Here is an 18538-nt window from a genome sequence, read left to right on the forward strand (position 1 = left end):
TTGGCTGTGCTGGGTCTTAGCTGCGGCATGCAGGATCTTCGTTGTGGCATGCGGGCTCTTAGCTGCGGCATATGGGATCTAGTTCCCTGACCAAGGATCGAACCCGGGCCCCCTGCATTGGGAGCACGGAGTCTTAACCATTGGACCACCAGGGAAGTCCCCTCCACTGTTTTTAAATACATATATTGCACAGGAATTTAGGATTTTCAACTTTTGTTAAAAAATTCTTTTGGATGGCAATGAACTTAAGGATTAAACTGGAGAAGCAACATCTTTTAATAATATCTTTCCACTCAGGTACATGGTATACCTCCATTTAGTTAGGTCTTATATCCTTCAGGACAGAGATACCATTTTCTTCATACAGGGTTTGCATGTTTTTTGTGAGGTTTACTCCTTTGTAGTTTATGGGTTTTGTTGTTATTGTGAATGGGACCCCAAGTATATTTTCTAATTTGTTATTGCAATTTATGGGAAATATACTAACTTTGGGCCTCAGTTTATTATCTGCAAAAAGACAGAAGTAGAGCTACTCAGTAACAGGTCAAGTAAGTGTGGGCTAAACAAAGCGAAATAGATTTGTTCATTGCAGGACTTATCGATGACTTTAATATACTTTGATCACCAAGAATCCCCAAGAAGGGTACAGGAATTTCCTGTACTTACTTGACCACGGAACCCTTTGTCACAAGACATTCTGAAACATATTTAGAGAAAACAGTGCACCCAAAGACCCTTCTAGTTTCTAATCTGTCACTTCAGGGATCTCCACGGAACCTTATCTAATGCCCAAACTCCCATTACTTACCCCCGACCAGAACACAGAAGACAACCCAGTGTCAAAGTGAATGCTTTAATGAGTGGTGCTCAGAGGGAGCCATGTCTCTCGCAGGCTGCTGCCAGCCTCCACTGTCCCCAGCTCTTTGTCAGGAAGGTGAGCTAGCTGCCTGGGGCGAAGGAATGGATCTGGAGTCTAAGAGTGAGCTGAGGCAAAAGGAGGTTCAGGAAGCACCCTGTAGGGGCGGAGCTCCCGGGAGTGTGGCGGAGGGGGCCTGGGCCTCAGGCTGGGCCCTCTTCAGGCATTCCTAGCAAAGCCACGAGGGGCTCGAGGGGCGTGGGGGTCCCGATGGGCACAGGGTGGGTGCGTTCGTGCTTGCGCAGGTCGCTGGCACTCAAGAAGGCCTTGGGGCAGTGGGGGCAGGTGTAGGGGCGCACAGAGCTGTGGGTGCGACTGTGCTTGCGCAGCCCAGCCCGGTCTGAGAAGCTCTTGCCGCACTGGGTGCAGGGGAAGGGCCGGAGCTCTGGGTGTGAGCGCTCGTGCCGTCGCAGCAACGTCAGCGTGGAGAACGTCTCCTTGCACTCCCGGCATACAAACTGTGGTGGTTTCTCGTCCACCTCCTCACCCCCCACTTCGCCTGCCCCCCCCAAGGGACCAGGAGCCTCCCCAACCCCAGCATCTTGGCACTCCACGTGCTCCACGGTCATGCCCACCACTTGCCACTGGGTGGCCATCACACCACCCGATTCCGGGGGCAGCCCCAGCAGCCCTGCTGCAGGGTCCCCGAGCCCCGCCCCTGCTGCCGGGGCCGCTGAGCCCTCGCCTGCCACACTGACCGGCAGCGCCAGCCCCACTACCAGCTCCTGCTGCGGGGGAGGCCCTGCGGCCTCGCTACTGCGATGGGTCCGCTCGTGCTTCCTCAGGCTTGACGAGACCACGAAGGACTTTCCGCAGGCGTTGCAGTGGAAGGGGCGCTCACCCGAGTGCACCCGGCTGTGCTTAGTGAGACTGGCTCGCTCGGCGAAGGCTCGCCCGCACTCCTCGCAGCGGAAGGGCCGCTGGCCAGAGTGCACCAGCGCGTGCCGCTTGAGGTCCCAGGACGCCACGAACGTCTTGTCACACTGCAGGCACTTGAACGGCCGGTCGCCCGTGTGCACCCGCCGATGCATGGCCAGGTCGGCCGGCTGCCGGAAGTCCTTGCCGCACTTCTCGCAGCGGTAGGGCTTCACACCCTCGTGCGCCCGCTGGTGGCGCCGGAAGCTCGAGGGGTCGGAGAACATGCGGCCGCAGCGGGGGCAAAGGAAGGGCTTCTCGCCAGAGTGCGTGCGCTCATGGCTCTGGTAGGAGCTGAGCTGCGTGAAGCCCTTGCCACAGGCTGGGCAGCGGTAGGGCTTTTGCGCTGCATGGATGCGCTGGTGGCACGTGAGCGAGGACGAGCGGGAGAAGCTCTTCCCGCACTCTGAGCAGAGGAAGGGGCGCTCGCCGGTGTGGGACCTGTGGGAGTGCAGAGGGCCGGAGTGAAGGTGGCAGCCCATCGCCCGACCCCGGCCGCCTGTCTGCACTGTACGTTAGGGCCCCCTAACATCGCTGGGGCCTTGGCCCAATCCCCTAAGGGCCACAGGTCTGTACCTCAGAGTAAGAAACCTTCAGGCTGGGTGTCTAGGTGTTCTAGATCCATCTCTGCACTCAACAGACCCGGCCCCCACTCGCACCTCCTGGGCAGCAGCCCAACTTCAAGCCCCGCCCCTTTCCTAGTCCAGGAACCCAGGCCTATCAGACCCCAGTTCCACCCTCCGCCCCCATAGCTCTGCCTCACTCACTTTCCCATTGGTTCCTTCCGATCTTTGGGACTCAACGCCTTCACGCTATTGGTGCGCTCTTCCCAACCCCTTCAGCCGCCCCCACCCAGCCCAGCGCCCTCACCGCTCGTGGTTGCGGAGGTCCTTGAGTTCCGCGTAGGCCTTGCCGCAGCGCTCGCAGCTGTAGGGCCGCAGGCCTGCGTGCGTGCGCCGGTGCTTGCGGAACACCGAGGGGTCAGCGAAGCTCTTGCCACAGTCGGCGCAGGCGTAGGGCCTCTCGCCGGTGTGACCGCGCTGGTGGATCTTGAGCTTGGAGAGCGCGCCATAGGCCTTGGGGCAGTGCGCGCAGCGGAAAGGCAACTCGCCGGCGTGCGAGGCCAGGTGCACGCGCAGGCACACGGGCTGCATGAAGCGGCGACCGCACTCAGGGCAAGGGAAGGGCTTCTCGCCCGTGTGGCTGCGCCCGTGACTTCGTAGCTCTGGTGCCGTTTTGTAGGCCTTGGGGCACAGCGGGCACGCATACGGCCGAGGCTTCGCCGCTGCACCTGACACCTTGTCCCCGCTGGCATCCTCCGCTTTGGGGTCTGTCTCTGGCTTCAGCTTTGCCTCGGCCACCTCCTCTGTGCAGTCTGCAGGCCCATGTGTGGCAGCATGGCGTGCTGCCCGGGGTGCATTTGGAAACGTCTTGGTACAGGACAGGCACTTATAGCGGCGGCCAGAGCGCTTGTAGCCTGGGGCTGGGGACCTCTCCTCCGAAGACTCTACCTCCATGGCCTGGATGGGCGGGGCTTCTCTGCAAGAGAGGCAAAGTTAGAAGCCACACCCCTTTCCAATTCTCCAAGGCCTGTCTCCTCACCAAAGCCCTCTGAGGCCTCAGAGGAACTCTGTCTTATCTGCATTTCCCACCCGGGATGCACATCCTTCCTCGCAAACATTCCTGTCTCTCTGCGCTCAAGTTTCCTCTCTGGTCTGTTCACTGATGAAAGGAGCTGGACCAGGTGACCTCAGAGGAACTAAGAGAGGAGGCCGGGATCATCGAAATGCCCACCTGCACTTCCCTCCCCAGCCTCTGGGCTTCTCCAAACCCTGTGGCATTCCCAGAAGGCCCAGGCTCTGTCCATCTCACCATCTTCCTTCTATAGCTCAGAATCCAAGACATGTGCAAGGCTGCAGACACGGAGGCTACCTAGATGTGGGTCTGGCCTGAAGGTCTCCAAGTGCTCAGGAAAGACAGAGGTAGGGCCAGAAGAAGGCAGAGCCAGTGGGCTAAATGTGGTGATTGGCACCATCTGTCTGGAAGGGATAGGTCCCCAGCGTATGTATTTTGTCTTTCCCCTCTGGTTGGTTAGCTTGCAGAGGCAGCAACTGTTCACACAGAATTCTGGCTTGGCACAGCTGTAAGGTACTCCACCCCGGATAGGAATCCTGGTCCACCCTCTGCTCTGGAATGGGTCTTTGGTTCTTGCTCCCATAACTCTGGTAATGGGAAGCTCAATTACTCTCAAAGCAGCTTGAGCCATTGCTAGCAGAAGTTAGAAGTCTCTGTCTCATACTCAATGTATCTGCTCTGGCCTGGCCTCCTGGGACACCCACTCTAGCTATGGCCCCTTCCTTCTCCGTTCAGAGCCCAGACAGCCTCCACCCAGCTGCTCCTGCAGATCATGGCTGGGAGGAAATAGGATTAACAGCTGCATTAGTCTTAACACCAGCTCATCCTCCCTGGAGGATGAAGGGAAGAGGATTACAGCAGATCCACTTAAGGTGCAGCAGCTGCTGGGGCAGCCAGGGTGGGGGGAAGGACAATGTTATAGAGAGGGGAGGGGAGCCAGGTGTGTCCAAAAGATGGGCTGGGAGGTAGGAGGTTTGGATTCTAGCACTCCTTTCTAGGCCTGTTTCATCATCTGTATACCTCAGGGGTTGGTGTCTTCTAAGTTATGACCCAGGGAGGATGCAGGAGTCCCCGGGTGATTGGCAAGGGCTGCATCTTTAGAATCAGCACCCTTCTGCCTGGTGGCCCTGCCTCAGTCTCCCACCCCTACACACACAATCTAGTGTGCACAGGCAGCCGGAGTCTTCTCCCTAAGGTACCATGTGATGCTCTGTCCCCTGCTCAAGAATTTTTCATGGCTTCCATCACACCATGCAAGTTCCCAGGTCCTTCCTGGCTGTTATAAATCCTACCAATCCTTCCTTTGAGCCTTACTTCCCAAAGGAAGGTCTTCCTGCATCTCCCCTTTGGTTTCTGGCCTACATCCCACACAGCTCTGTTCCACCCTCAGCTTGGTTTTTTCACTTTTCGAACTAAATCCTAGGGCTGGAAGGTGAGTTAAAGGGCTTGAGGCCCAGCCTTCCCCAGGGCTTGAATTCTGCCTACGGTTTCTAGGGAATCTGCCTATCCTTGGATGAGGCCCTCACTACCTCCTTTCCAGATCATCTCTGGACAGTCTGATCAAGTTTCTCCTTAATAAAAATGACAGCCTGCGACTTCCCTGGTGGCTCAGTGGATAAGACTCCGTGCTCCCAACGCAGGGGGCCTGGGTTCCATCCCTGGTCAAGGAACTAGATCCCACATGCACGCCGCAACTTAGAGTTTGCATGCCACAACTAAGGAGCCCGGGAGCTACAACTAAGGAGCCTGCCTGCCACAACTAAGACCTGACGCAACCAAATAAATAAATAAATAAATAAATAAATAAATAAATAAATATTTTAAAAAACAAAATGATAGCTCACATTTACCGAGCACCTGCTAAACAATAGGCAACATCCTAACCTTTTTACATGTATTAACTTACTTGCACTTCATGTCAGCACCATGAAAAAAGTTCTGTTATTACCCCCTTTCACAGATAAGGGAACTGAGGCCCAGAGAAACAATTTAGCATTGTCGTTAAGTGCAGTCTCCGAAGCCAAACTGCGTGGCTTCGAATCTTACCTTCCTCACTTCCTAGCTGTGACCTTGTGCAATTTACTTCATGCCGTAGGACCTCAGTTTTCTCATCTGAAAAAAGGGAGGTAATAACACTACTTACCTCACAGGGTTGGGCGAGGGCTGAATGAGATAAGAATAATTACTCCCCTCAATTACTGAATCTTCTCAGAGCCAGACACCTTGCTGAGTGTGCAACCTTATTTAATTCTCTCATAGCTTCCTGAGATAGGGATTATTGTCCTCATTTTACAGATGAATAAACTGAGGTTCTGAGAAGGTTAGTGATTAACCCATGGTCACATACCTAGTAACTCATGCAGCTGAAACTTGAATCCAGGTGTTTAATTCACCTTGAGTAGTTGGGCCCTCCCAGACTTATCTGCTACCTGGGCCAGCCCCACGACGACCAGAACCCTGAGCTCAGGTTATACCTTGGTCTCCTGTGATTCCTGTAGAAGTCCCTGGAGACCAGAGCCAGCACCCTTTATGTTTCTGTTTCCCTCTCAGAGGGCTGGACCCGTGGGTTCCAAGCTCTGGGCCTCAGTCTTCCCATCTGTGAGCCAGAAACCAGGTAGCTGGAGGGGTAAATCCCTCCTCCTAAGGCACTTCCCAGGGGAAATAGTAGGGGTGTGCCAGGCACAAGCTCTATAAAGAACGAAGGGTCAGGTAGGCTAGGCCCCTGTCTAAAACCCCTGCATTGGGAATTCCCTGGTGGTCCAGTGGTTAAGAATCCGCCTTCCAAAGCAGGGGACGTGGGTTTGATTCCTAGTCGAGGAAGTAAGATCCCACATGCCACGGGGCAACTAAGCCCGCGTATCACAACTAGAGAAGCCTGCACGCCACAACGAAGACCCAGTGCAACCAAAAAAATAAGTAAAAAAAAAAAAAAAACAAAAAACAACCCATCATCAGCTCTTCACTTCCCTGTTCACGGAGGACTCTTCCACCCACCACTCCCTAGAGTGATTCTGTGAACTCGCTGCATGAAAATAATCATGCAGGGAGCATGGGGTAGGACTCAGAAATCTATTCTAAACATGCTTTCTGGGTCATTCCAACTAACACTCATTTAAGAACCTTAGGTTTTCAGAAGCTTCTAGGAGAGAGGCATTTTTAATACACCTCTTTTTCAGATGTGGAGATTAAGGCCCCCGTAAGGGAAAAAACTTACACATAAGGACACATAGCTAGTCAAGGAGCCCAGACTCAAACACGAGTCTTCAGGTCCCTGGGCTGGGCTCTTTCTCTACCAGTCTTCATTTACTTAAGGTTTATTAGCCAAATCATGAGACTTTCCACTGCTCCCAGGACAAAGACCAATATCTTTTCCATGGCAAGCAAGGCCCTGAACTATCTAACTCCTGCCTATCCCATCTCCCACTCCTCTCCCCTGGGCTCACTAGGCTCTACCCACACAGGCTCCCCCTTTATCTCCTCAAAGACTTAAATTCCTTCCCATCTCAGGGACTTTGCACTAGTAGTTTCCTCTGCTAGAAACATTATTTCCGAGGGTCTTTGTGTAGCTATCTCTTTGATTCCATTTGGGTCTCAGCTCCCTGTCACCTCCTTAAAGAGGGCTTTCCTGACCACCTTTCTTAATGCTATCTGCACCCCTGCTAATCACTCTCTATCCCCCTCCTGTTTAATTTCCTTCATGTTGCTCATCTGGATAACATTCCTTGCAAATTTACCATGGGCCAGGTATCATTCTAAGCATTTTATGTGTACTACTCAAGCTAAGCCTCACGACGGCCTAGGAGTTTGTTATGGATGAATGTGCGCATGCATGGAAGCAAGGCCATGTGAGAACTTAGACAGAAGGTGGCCACATACGATCCAAGAAAGGAGCCTTCACCAGGAACTGAATTGGCCAGCACCTTGATCTTGGACACTTCAACCTCCAGAACGGTGAGAAATAAATTTCTGTTGTGCCCCCCAGTCTGTTATGGTTTTCTGTTGTTGTTGTTATGGTAGCCCAAACAGACTAAATAGTATTATTTTCCCCCCATTTTTCAGACAAGGATACTGAGGCACACAGAAGTGAAGAAACTAGTCACAGTCACAGCCAATACTCAAAGCCAGGTGGTCTGCCTCCCAAACTTCTGCCCTCTGTCCCCTGCTTATTGCTTTGCTAGCACTTATACATTTTATGGTTCAGTTGTTAATTCTCTGTCTCCAGCTTGAGAGTCTAGGCTGGCAAAGAGCCAGGAACCTTTATTATTCTGTATCCTCTACGCATAGAACCATGCTTGGTGCCCAAAACAAACTGAACAAATCAACCTCCGAGGCGGTATTTGAACCCAGGTCTATAGCCTCTGCCTCCTCCATAGTAGGAGTTTAGAAGAATGTCGGTCAACAACTATTTAGTAACTGAATTTCTCTGCTTTTCCAAGTTCACAGGGTCCATATATTGCCCCTAGTATCCCACAGTGGATTCATTGCTCTGGTGAGGGAGGCTTGTCTTTGTCTTTGTTTACTACTGAATTTAGGGGGCGGGGGACGTCCTGCTGCATGAACAGGCTCTAAATGCCAGGGATGCAGAGATTTAATTCCCAGAGTTTAGAACCCTGCGAGCAGTGATGAGGTGAAGAGCCACTTTTTATCCTCTCTGCACCTCAGTCTCCCCACCTCTAAACAAGTAGTTACCAATAGGCCTCACAGGCCATGAGAGATCCAGTGAGGCGGCAGATGGGGAACTGTGAACCATGCAGAGATAAGAACTAATCATCTCCTAGGCGTCCAATCTGGTCAGTCCACAACCTAATCCCAACCCACTTTTCCAGCCTCACCTCCAGGGGCAGTGTGCCCCTCCCGACAGCGACCTTAGCTCCAGCCACAATTCTCAAACTTCACCACCAAATACATCTCCATATGCAGTTCCCTCTGCCTCCTCCCGTGGGAAAACTCTTTTGCATCCTTCAAATACCTGCTTCCCCAGTGCCCTCAGGAATACTTAATAGACTATAGAGGTAAGAGCGCCATGGCTCTCTGGGCCTCAGTTTTCTCATCAGTAAAATGAGGTCTCTGAGGCATGTGGGAGTTTTAAGGTCGTCAGAGCCGAGAGCTGCGGAAACCTTGCGCATTCTCGCTCCCCGCAACTGTCTACGTGTCGGAACCCCCGGCAGACAAACAGACCCGCAGGGCAGGGCCCTGGGCTGCCGCTTCTCAGGAAAAGCCCTGGGAAAACGTGGCACCGGAGAACGTGGCAAGAAGGAGTGAACGAAGGATGACAGAATGAACAAATGAATGGACCGAAGGCCATACTTTGGACAAAGGCCGGCAAGATGGCGTTCTCTAGGACCGCGGGAGGGGCGGCCAGGACCTCGACTGGGGAGGGGGAACGCCGGCGCCGGGGACCGTGCTTGACGGGCCGCACGCCTGGGACAAAAGCCTGCAACATGGCGGGCTCTAGGACCCTCGTGCGCGCACGGCGCAAGGCGGGCAGCCGTGCCGCCCGAGCCCAGGCGTCTGCTGCAGCCGGTCCGCCGGGACAGCCGGCGGGTTCTAGGACCCACTGGGCCCAGAGCCCGCCCGCCCGCGCCCTCCCGGGGCCGCACTCCTCCCGCCCCTCCCGCGCCGCTCGCGCCAGGCCAACCCCATCTGCCCTCTGCACCCACAGGGAAACTGAGGCCCGTTCGGATTGCGTCCGCAGTGGGACTGCCCGGGAGTCCCTGCGGCTTCCCGCCGGCATTTCCTACCTGAACAGACTGGGGCTGGCTCCGTGGCGTCAACGGCAGCTCCTCTCACCGACGGAGCCCGGGACACAGCCAGGGAGCGGCAGGCGCTAGGACCCAGCTTGTGGGGGGGAGGGGGAGGGACGGGAGGCGGGGCCGGCGAGCGGAAGTGGAAGGGAGCTTTTCCCGCTAGGGAGGAAGGCGAAGTTTATCCGAGCACCCCCAGCCGAAGGTGGCGGAGAAACACCTTGCAGGGGGTCTCTGTGGGTGCTAATGAGAGAGGACACCGGAATAGGTTTACGGGATGCACCGGCTATTGCTAGCCTGGGGATAGATCACCGTGAACTAGAAGGTGGGAGGACAGAAAGGCCATGCCCAAGATTTGTAGTACCTAAATCCGCTTATATTCCACAACATTTCCCTTAATAGCAAGGAGTAAATGACGCTCCCTTCATCTGTCTTTAGAAGTTTTACAAGAAGCCCCAGGAAAAGTGTCGCCAAAATACTGAGGCCAGAGCTGCAGAACCCTTTTTATCCTCTTCTGCGCTCAGCCAATATGCACCGGAAGGATTTTAGCGGCTCTTCCCGGAAGTGTGGCTAAGGTTAGTGCAGAACGACACAGCTCTTTGACCTACGTGGGCGGGGTCAGAGTCGCGCGTTAGCGGCTTCTCATCTAGCACCGGAAATGTGTCTGTGTAGAACCGCTGCTTGGAGGCGGGACAGAAGCATTTTTAAGGCGGAAGTTTCGCGGGGAAGCTTTTGCGGTTAGGACACTTCCTGTTTCCTAGTAACAATAGGAAGTATCCGCGGAGCTCGGGTAGACTGCTGGCTCGTGCCAGCTGCGCCCTCTTTCCTCTGCGTCTTTCCTTCTCCCCCTCTCTTTTCCCTCTTTCCCTCACCTCCCACCGCCCAGGAGCCCTGGCAGAGTGTGCGTGTGTGGGAGCTCGAGAGCCCCTCCACAACCACCCCTTGGGGCGCGCGGCTGCAGTTAGGGTGAGGGTCCCAGTGCGCAGGCGCACTCCCGTTCGCGGTCCCCAACGGACGCACCCGCGGCGGGAACGAGAAGGGGCCACCGGTGTGAGGTAGGGGTCCTAAGAGAAAACTGGTCGAGGAGATGAGCGAGGCAAGAGGACCTTATTGGTGGTTGATTAGGAGAGGCGACTCTTGAGCGAAGGGGCTTTGTGAAGTGAGAATTCTGGGAGCAGGTTCAGTAAGGGGGTTTAGAGTCGGAGATAGGAGTTGTATTGGGGTCCCAAGGGAGTGAAGAGTCAGAGTCAGAGAAGGCCAAGGTGATGTAGGAGGCATGGGGGCCTGCCATGGAGAGAGCAAGGGCTTTGGAAAGAAGATTGTCCGAGTCAAACGGGCTGGCTCGTGTGTAAACTGGGATAACAGAGGCACTGCAGTGTGTTGTGAGGACTAAGTGACATAACGAATATTCTTTACTTAGCACAGTACCTGACACACGGTAATGCTTAGGTAGAACGTGTTGCTGTTGTCATCAGTATTATGAGAGAAGGTAGAAAAAAAAAATGAGAAGGGATGGAGAGGCGTAGGAAAGAAAAAGGTAGAGGGTGAAGAACCAGAAAGGAGACGAAATTTCCAAGATGGAAGATCGTTTGGAATCCGGGGAACCCAAGAGAGTCTTTCAGAAAGGTGACTTTGTGACCCTGAAAGGAATAGGGCAGGTGGGGGAACAAGCCAGCCCTTTCTCTGAAGGGGGCCTCTAACCTCACCTCTCAGGTCCTAGGCTGTCAACTGAAGAAGGAGGCTGCTTCTTCCATGCCTCTAGGCTACTCTGTTCAGCTGAGGGGTGAAGGAGGGAGGATTGGACTTACCTTATAGAAGGTTCTAGGAGAGGTACAGGTTTCCTTTTAAGATGTCGCAGAAGATAGGTTGTTTCAGATTTATAGAGAGCAGATGGTTAGGGACAGTAAGGCTTTTAGGATTTGGTCTGAAGACAGAATAATAGGTTTGTGATCAGAGGTAGGTTGCATTCCTTTAGACGTCAGTTTCCTTATCTATACCTCCAGAGGTGAGTCAGGCCTAGAGGAGCTCCCATGTTTGGGGAGCTTGTATGCAGGGAAGTATTAAATGATGGTGCTTCCAGAATAGATCCAGTAGAGAGCAGGTCTCTGGGCATTGCTGCTTGGGGAACCCATGTGTGCCCTCTGGTGAACTTGTTGCTCATGGAACTAAGAGGCAAAGTTAATTCAGGCCTTCCTTCTGACCACTGCCCCCTGTTCCTAGGCCTTGGACCCTCCACCAGAGGAAGATGCTGCTGCCACCTGCCTGCTCTTCCTGAACCTTCAGGTTTCTGCCACACTGCCCCATGGAGGACACGCCCACCTCACTCAGCTGCTCTGACTGTCAGCGCCACTTTCCTAGCCTCCCAGAACTGTCACGGCACCGAGAACTGCTCCATCCATCTTCCAACCAGGACAGTGAGGAGGCTGACAGCATCCCTCGGCCCTACCGCTGTCAGCAGTGTGGGCGGGGCTATCGTCACCCAGGGAGCCTGGTCAACCACCGCCGGACCCACGAGACTGGCCTTTTCCCCTGTACCACCTGTGGCAAGGACTTCACCAATCCCATGGCCCTCAAGAGCCACATGAGGACTCATGCTCCTGAAGGCCGCCGGCGGCGCAGGCCTCCACGCCCCAAGGAAGCCACTCCATGCCTCCAGGGGGAGACAGTGTCCACTGACTCCTGGGGCCAGAGGCTTGGCCCTGGGGAAGGCTGGGAAAACCAGAAGAAACATACTGAAGAGACATCTGGCTGTGAATCTGGGCCAGACTCTAGGGCAGCTCTGGGCACTTGGGAAGATCCACCCACCAGACAAAGAGAAGGCTGGGAAAGCCAGCCAGATCCTGAGGAGGGCACAGAGGGCTGGGGGCCCACCACCAACTCTGCCGGAGACCCACCGCTCCCCACCCCGGCCAGCAGTCTCCTTAGCAATTTGGAACAGTATTTGGCTGAATCAGTAGTGAATTTCACAGCGGGCGAGGAGCCCGCCCAGTCCCCTCCTGCTGAGGATGAGCGGCGGTACAAATGCAGTCAATGTGGCAAGACCTACAAGCATGCCGGGAGCCTCACCAACCACCGCCAGAGCCACACCCTGGGCGTCTACCCTTGTGCCATCTGCTTCAAGGAGTTCTCTAACCTCATGGCTCTGAAGAATCACTCCCGACTCCATGCCCAGTATCGGCCTTACCAGTGTCCCCACTGCCCCCGCGCCTTCCGGCTCCCCCGAGAGCTGCTGGAACATCAGCAGTCCCATGAGGGTGAAAGTCAGGAGCGGCTGTGGGAAGAGAAAGGGATGCCCACCACCAATGGGCATGCAGACGAGAGCAGCCGGGAACAGCTCCCTGGTACACAGATGCTGAATGGCTCTGGGGAGCTGAGCACCTCTGGGGAGCTGGAAGATAGCAGCCTGGAGGAGTACCGGCCATTCCACTGTGGGGACTGTGGCCGTACCTACCGCCATGCTGGGAGCCTCATCAACCATCGCAAGAGCCACCAGACAGGTGTCTACCCCTGCTCCATCTGTTCCAAGCAGCTGTTCAACGCAGCTGCCCTCAAAAACCACGTGCGGGCACATCACAGACCCCGGCAAGGAGCCGGAGAGGATGGGCAGCCATCAGTACTGCCAGCTCCCCTGCCGCTGGCTGAGACCACCCACAAAGAGAAGGAGGTCCCCGCCGCCACCCTGGACCACCGCCCCTATAAGTGCAATGAGTGTGGTCGGGCTTACCGGCACCGGGGGAGCCTGGTGAACCACCGCCATAGCCATCGGACAGGAGAGTACCAGTGCTCACTCTGTCCCCGCAAGTACCCCAACCTCATGGCCCTGCGCAACCACGTGCGGGTACACTGCAAGGCTGCTCGCCGCAGCACAGGCCCAGGGGCCGAGGGTCCCCTCGGCCGCCGCAAGTTGGAGCTCCCAGCTGACCCAGTGGGAGCAGAGGCAGCCCCCCATTCAGATCAGGGACCTGGGTGCAGACGTGAAGAGGGGGCCACCGATGTCCCGCCAGCAGCAGATAGGACCGCGCCACAGATATGTAGCCTGGGTGGCATGCTCTTTGAAGACCCTGAGAGTCTTGAACGTCACGGCTGGAGCCATGGGGAAGGGGAGAACGGCAGGACCGAGACCAGGGTGTCACCTCCTCGGGCGTTTGCCTGCCGAGACTGTGGAAAGAGCTATCGCCACTCAGGCAGCCTCATCAACCACCGGCAGACCCACCAGACGGGAGACTTCAGTTGCGGGGCCTGCGCCAAGCGCTTCCACACCGTGGCCGCCATGAAGAACCACATGCGCCGCCACAGTCGGCGGCGGAGCAGACGGCACCGGAGGCGGGCTGGCAGTGCTGGCGGTGGGGGAGAAGCCGAACTCCCGTCAGGCGGGAGCTGGGCCCCAGAGCTGGTGGGAGACGGTGAGGGCCTGAGCCGTCCCCAAGACCCTTCAAGGCAAAGTCTGAGTGGAGCCGAAGGCAACATGGAAAGTGATGGGAGCTGTTTGCAGGCTGCAGCTGAAAGGGACAAATGTGGGCTTGAGAGGGATGAGGCCTGTTTCCAGGGTGATAAAGAGAGCAGCGGCACTGAGGAAGGACTGGAAAGGAAGGAGGCCTGTTTCCTTGACAACTTGGACGTCCCAGGCGATGAGAGCAATGGGACTCGCTTCTGTGGTGGCCTCCCTGGGGTGGAGGAAGACCAGAAACCAGCCCCTGGCCAGCCCAGCTCCCCTTCCCACTCTGCCAGAGCCGCTGCTGGCTGGCAGGCTGAGGTCTCGCACACGTGTCCTGACTGTGGGCATTCTTTCCCCCACTCCGCTGGCCTGCTGAGCCACAGGCCCTGCCACCCACCGGGCATCTATCAGTGCTCCCTCTGCCCGAAGGAGTTTGAGTCCTTGCCTGCCCTGCGCAGCCACTTCCAGAGCCATGGGCCCGGGGAGACAGCCTCCGCACAGCCCTTCCTCTGCTGCCTCTGCGGCATGATCTTCCCTGGGCGGGCTGGCTACAGGCATCACCGGCGCCAGGCTCATGACTCCTATGGTACGACTGAGGGCTCAGAGGAAGAGGGGGAAGAGGAAGGAGCAGCAGGGGCAGCCTCCACCCATAGCCCCCCACTGCAGCTCTCGGAAGCAGAACTGCTGAATCAGCTGCAGCGGGAGGTGGAGGCGCTGGATGGCGCCGGGTATGGGCACATCTGTGGCTGCTGCGGTCAGACCTACGATGACCTGGGCAGCCTGGAGCGTCACCATCAAAGCCAGAGTTCCGGGAACACCAACGGCGAGGTTCCCAGCCTCATTCATCACCCGGGAGAGTCAGGTGATGCCACGGGGATGGTTGCAGATGGCACCTTTGAGGGCACGGTGACCTCTTTTTCTGGGGAAGGTGGAGACACAAAGTCTGGAGAGGGAGTAGGTGCCACGCTTGCAGACAGCCTTTGCATGCAGGGTGGGGAAAGTTCTCTGGAGACCCAGCCCCGCCCCTTCCGTTGCAACCAGTGCGGCAAGACCTATCGCCATGGGGGCAGCCTGGTGAACCACCGCAAGATCCACCAGACCGGAGACTTCATCTGCCCCGTCTGCTGCCGCTGCTACCCCAACCTGGCTGCCTATCGCAATCATCTGCGAAACCACCCGCGCTGCAAAGGCTCTGAGCCCCAGGTGGGGCCCGTTCCAGACGCAGGAGGCAGCGGTGAGCCCCAAAACATGGCGGAGGAGGGCCTCGGGCAGGCAGAAGTGGAGAAGTTCCAGAAGGAACTTAAAGTGGAGCCCCTGGAGGAGGTGGCGAGGGTGAAGGAAGAGGCCTGGGAGGAGACCACTGTGAAGGGGGAGGAAATGGAGCCGAGGTTGGAGACTGCGGAGAAGGGCTGCCAGACTGAAGCCAGCTCCGAGCGGCCCTTCAGCTGTGAGGTGTGCGGCCGGTCCTACAAGCACGCCGGCAGCCTCATCAATCACCGGCAGAGCCACCAGACCGGCCACTTTGGCTGCCAGGCCTGCTCCAAAGGCTTCTCAAACCTCATGTCCCTCAAGAACCACCGGCGCATCCACGCGGATCCCCGGCGTTTCCGCTGCGCCGAATGTGGGAAGGCCTTCCGCCTGCGGAAGCAGCTGGCCAGCCACCAGCGGGTCCACATGGAGCGTGGTGGAGCTGGGGGCTCCCGCAAGCTGTCCCGGGAAGATCGGCCCTTTCGCTGTGGGCAGTGTGGGCGGACCTACCGCCACGCCGGCAGCCTCCTGAACCACAGGCGTAGCCACGAGACGGGCCAGTATAGCTGTCCCGCCTGCCCCAAGACCTACTCCAACCGCATGGCCCTGAAGGACCACCAGAGGCTGCACTCGGAGAGCCGGCGGCGCCGAGCTGGGCGGTCCCGGCGGGCAGCTGTGCGCTGCGCCCTCTGCGGCCGGGGCTTCCCTGGCCGGGGATCTCTGGAGCGGCACCTGCGAGAGCATGAGGAGGAGGCCAGAGGGGGTCAGGGAGGCCCAAACAGCACCGAGGGCGGTGAGGGGAACCTGGTCGATGACCAGGGACTAGAGGGCAGGTGGTGCGGTACTGAGTCGGTATCCCCGCTGGAGGCTGGAGTCATGAGGCCAGCGGAGCAGAGTCAGAGCCCCCTCAAGGCAGCAGGTTTAGAAGGTACAGAGCCAATGTCCTGGGGCACGGGGAAAGCAGATGGGTGGCAAGGAGACAGAGGACCGGTGAATCATGATGGAGATTGGGTTCCTGGGGGTCACGTACCGACCAAGCCGGAAGACGAGTCAGGGGACAGTGTCCCCAGGAGTCCTTGCCACCTTGACAACAGCCAGCCCAATGGACCTAGTCTGATTCCCATGGATAGCTGGAACAATGGAGACAGCAGCCCTCAGCTTCAGCCGGAGAGCCACTCCTTTTCCTGCAGCCCTTGTGGCAAGACCTCCTGCCAGTCGGAAGGGCCCTTGAAACACCACAACACCCACAAGACAGACCGTCACTATTGCCTGCTCTGCTCCAAGGAGTTCTTGAATCCTGTGGCCACCAAGAGCCAGAGCCACAACCACATAGCTGCCCAGACCTTTTCCTGCCCTGACTGTGGCAAGGCCTTTCGGTCCCACCATGAACTCGCCAGCCACCTGCAGACTCATGCCAAGGGCCTCAGTCAGGTGTCGCCCCAGATGGAGGCCAGAGGTCCCAAAGCTGGGGCTGTGGAGGATGAGTTGGATCTCCCTGGTCAAGTCCGGAAGGCCCCATCAGAACCCCCCAGGGCCCCAGGAGAGAATGCCGGGAGAGCTAATGGAGGCCAAGGCGTCAGGTCTGCAGCAGCTGTGGACGAGGAGCGGCCCTTCCACTGTGCCCAGTGTGGGCGTTCCTACCGCCATGCCGGTAGCCTGCTGAACCACCAGAAGGCCCACACCACTGGACTGTATCCCTGCTCCCTCTGCCCCAAACTTCTACCCAATCTGCTGTCCCTTAAGAACCACGGCAGGACCCACACGGACCCCAAGCGCCACCGCTGCAGCGTCTGTGGCAAGGCCTTCCGGACAGCTGCCCGGCTGGAGGGCCACGGGCGGGTCCACGCACCCCGGGAGGGGCCCTTCACCTGCCCCCACTGTCCCCGCCACTTCCGCCGCCGCATCAGCTTCCTGCAGCACCAGCAGCAGCACCAGGAGGAGTGGGCAGTGGCCAGCTCTGGTACGGGGGCATGAGTGGGCTTGGGCAGAGGACTGAAGGGTCCCAGAGGAGGCGGGCACACAGTGGAGGGTAAAAACTGGCCCCAAGGGGAGCAAGGAGTGAGAGGATCACGTGGATTCCAGGAGGCGGCCAGGGCTGGGATGTAGAGAAAGCTAGTTTGCGGATGCTGCCTTTTGAGTAGCTGAGATCTGAACCCCTGGGGGCTACCTTACCCCAAGGTGAATAGGTAGCCTGGTGGGTTGGGGTAGTCGGGGGTGGTAGGGAGTGGTCAGGGGCAGAGGCAGCTGCTGGGGCTCCTCTGCTGTGCCGGAGCCAGAGAGGAACGGTCTTTTTGTTTTGGGAGGGGAGGTAGCTGGGTACCACCTGGCTGCTGCATCCGGAAACTCCCCTGATCCAACCAGTTAAGTAACGATTTCCAGAGAACAAGATGGTCTAGGTTCTGCTCTTCCCTAGAGTAGGCAAGGAGCCAGGGAAAAAGGAAGCGGGCATGGGAGGCGCCCCCAGACTGTGGCTTCCATGCTGACCTGGTCGGGGAACAGGGTCATTAGTTGGCACCCAGCTCCCTGTCCCTGTTTCCCCGAATCTTGTCTCTGCTCCCCCTCCTCTTTTCTTGGAAACTAGACCCTTGGCCCTTTCCCACCTGTATTGGCCCACGTTTCTTCTCCTTCCCTTTATTCAACCTTCTTCTTCCTCTGCTGCGCATTTCCTTTTTGGGATCCAACCAAGCCACCCTTTCCACCTGCACACCCCCCTCCCCTCCGGCACACCTTTAATTGGAGGACTGAGTCACAGATAATTGTTTCTTTGAAGCCAGGCCCAGCTATAGCAACAACAGTTATCAGCCCCTATTTCCCATCCTCCGTCAAGGGGAATCTCCAGGGAAAGACACCTCCGCCCAGCCTTGCTGGAGGACGAGGCTGCGGAGGAATGGGAGAGCCTGTTCCCCCAGCAAGTCCCGGGCTTGCTCTCCACCTCCCCTAGGGATCCGTAGCCCTTCTCCCAGGGCCCTTTCCATTTAGTGGCCCCCAAAGTGGGTGTCCCTGAGATGGTGGGCCCCTTGACCAGAGATTGTCAGGGCAGGAAGGGTGGGTGGTGAGATTCCCCTGAGAGTGCTGATAAGATGGCTTTCAGGATAAAAGATTTCTCGTGACCCCAAGGGAATGAGTGAGGAGCTAGTGAACCAGGTCTGGGGAAATAGTTGGGAGTTCTCACACAGGCCTTGGGGGCAGGGGCTGTGGGGAATGGCCTGCAGGGCTAGGGAGGGGGAGGGGTACAAGCTGTGTGGGGTTTGTGCCCTCAGTCGCCTCGTCTCTCTCTCCCCAGGAACCCCAAAGGCACCAGCGGCGGGCAGAGGGGACTTGTCATTGCCCCCTCCACCCACCCCCACAACCCCACTCCTGGACCCTTCACCCCAGTGGCCTGCAGACCTCAGCTTCTCCCTCTGAACTTCAAGTTTCCAAAGATCAGAATACGGGGTAGGGGGAGGGCAGGTTGTAGGGAAAGGCTTGATCTCCTTGTTTTGCTCAGGAGTAGTTTGGGCATCCCCAGCTCTCTTCTCCTCTCCTCCTGCAAAGAGGACCCAGATCTGGCTTCTTTCCCATGGAGGGGGTGAGATGTTCCTCCCGTCCTGTCCTTGAAGGACCTCCTTTCCCCTGCCTTTGTCACCATGCTCTTCCCTGTGACCA

At 57.0% G+C, this 18538-nt stretch overlaps 2 protein-coding genes across 9 annotated transcripts; one reads left to right on the forward strand and one right to left on the reverse strand.

Moving 5' to 3' along the window:
- Positions 1-41: 41 nt before the first annotated feature.
- ZNF668 (zinc finger protein 668) lies at positions 42-9324 on the reverse strand. Of its 3 annotated transcripts, XM_082429506.1 has the most exons (4): positions 9208-9305; positions 5513-5578; positions 2702-3370; positions 42-2272 (listed from the first exon to the last, which is right to left on the reverse strand). In XM_082429506.1, exons 3-4 carry the CDS (start codon positions 3346-3348, stop codon positions 1060-1062), a joined length of 1860 nt encoding a protein of 619 aa, XP_082285632.1. In that variant the 5' UTR covers positions 3349-3370; positions 5513-5578; positions 9208-9305; the 3' UTR covers positions 42-1059. The 3 variants fall into 3 exon arrangements, with proteins under 3 accessions (XP_082285632.1, XP_082285631.1, XP_082285633.1); XM_082429505.1 differs by lacking the exon at positions 5513-5578 and having other exon boundaries at positions 9208-9324; XM_082429507.1 differs by lacking the exons at positions 5513-5578; positions 9208-9305 and adding an exon at positions 8299-8432.
- Positions 8367-18463, forward strand: ZNF646 (zinc finger protein 646). 6 transcript variants are annotated; one of them, XM_082429481.1, is made up of 3 exons: positions 8367-8478; positions 11431-16853; positions 18177-18463. In XM_082429481.1, exons 2-3 carry the CDS (start codon positions 11513-11515, stop codon positions 18296-18298), a joined length of 5463 nt encoding a protein of 1820 aa, XP_082285607.1. In that variant the 5' UTR covers positions 8367-8478; positions 11431-11512; the 3' UTR covers positions 18299-18463. The 6 variants fall into 6 exon arrangements, with proteins under 6 accessions (XP_082285607.1, XP_082285604.1, XP_082285608.1 ...); XM_082429478.1 differs by lacking the exon at positions 8367-8478 and adding an exon at positions 9357-9785; XM_082429482.1 differs by lacking the exon at positions 8367-8478 and adding an exon at positions 9357-9535.
- Positions 18464-18538: the final 75 nt, after the last annotated feature.

This window comes from Balaenoptera physalus (genome assembly GCF_965194825.1).
Source record: "Balaenoptera physalus genome assembly, chromosome: 16".
NCBI classification, from domain to species: domain Eukaryota; kingdom Metazoa; phylum Chordata; class Mammalia; order Artiodactyla; family Balaenopteridae; genus Balaenoptera; species Balaenoptera physalus.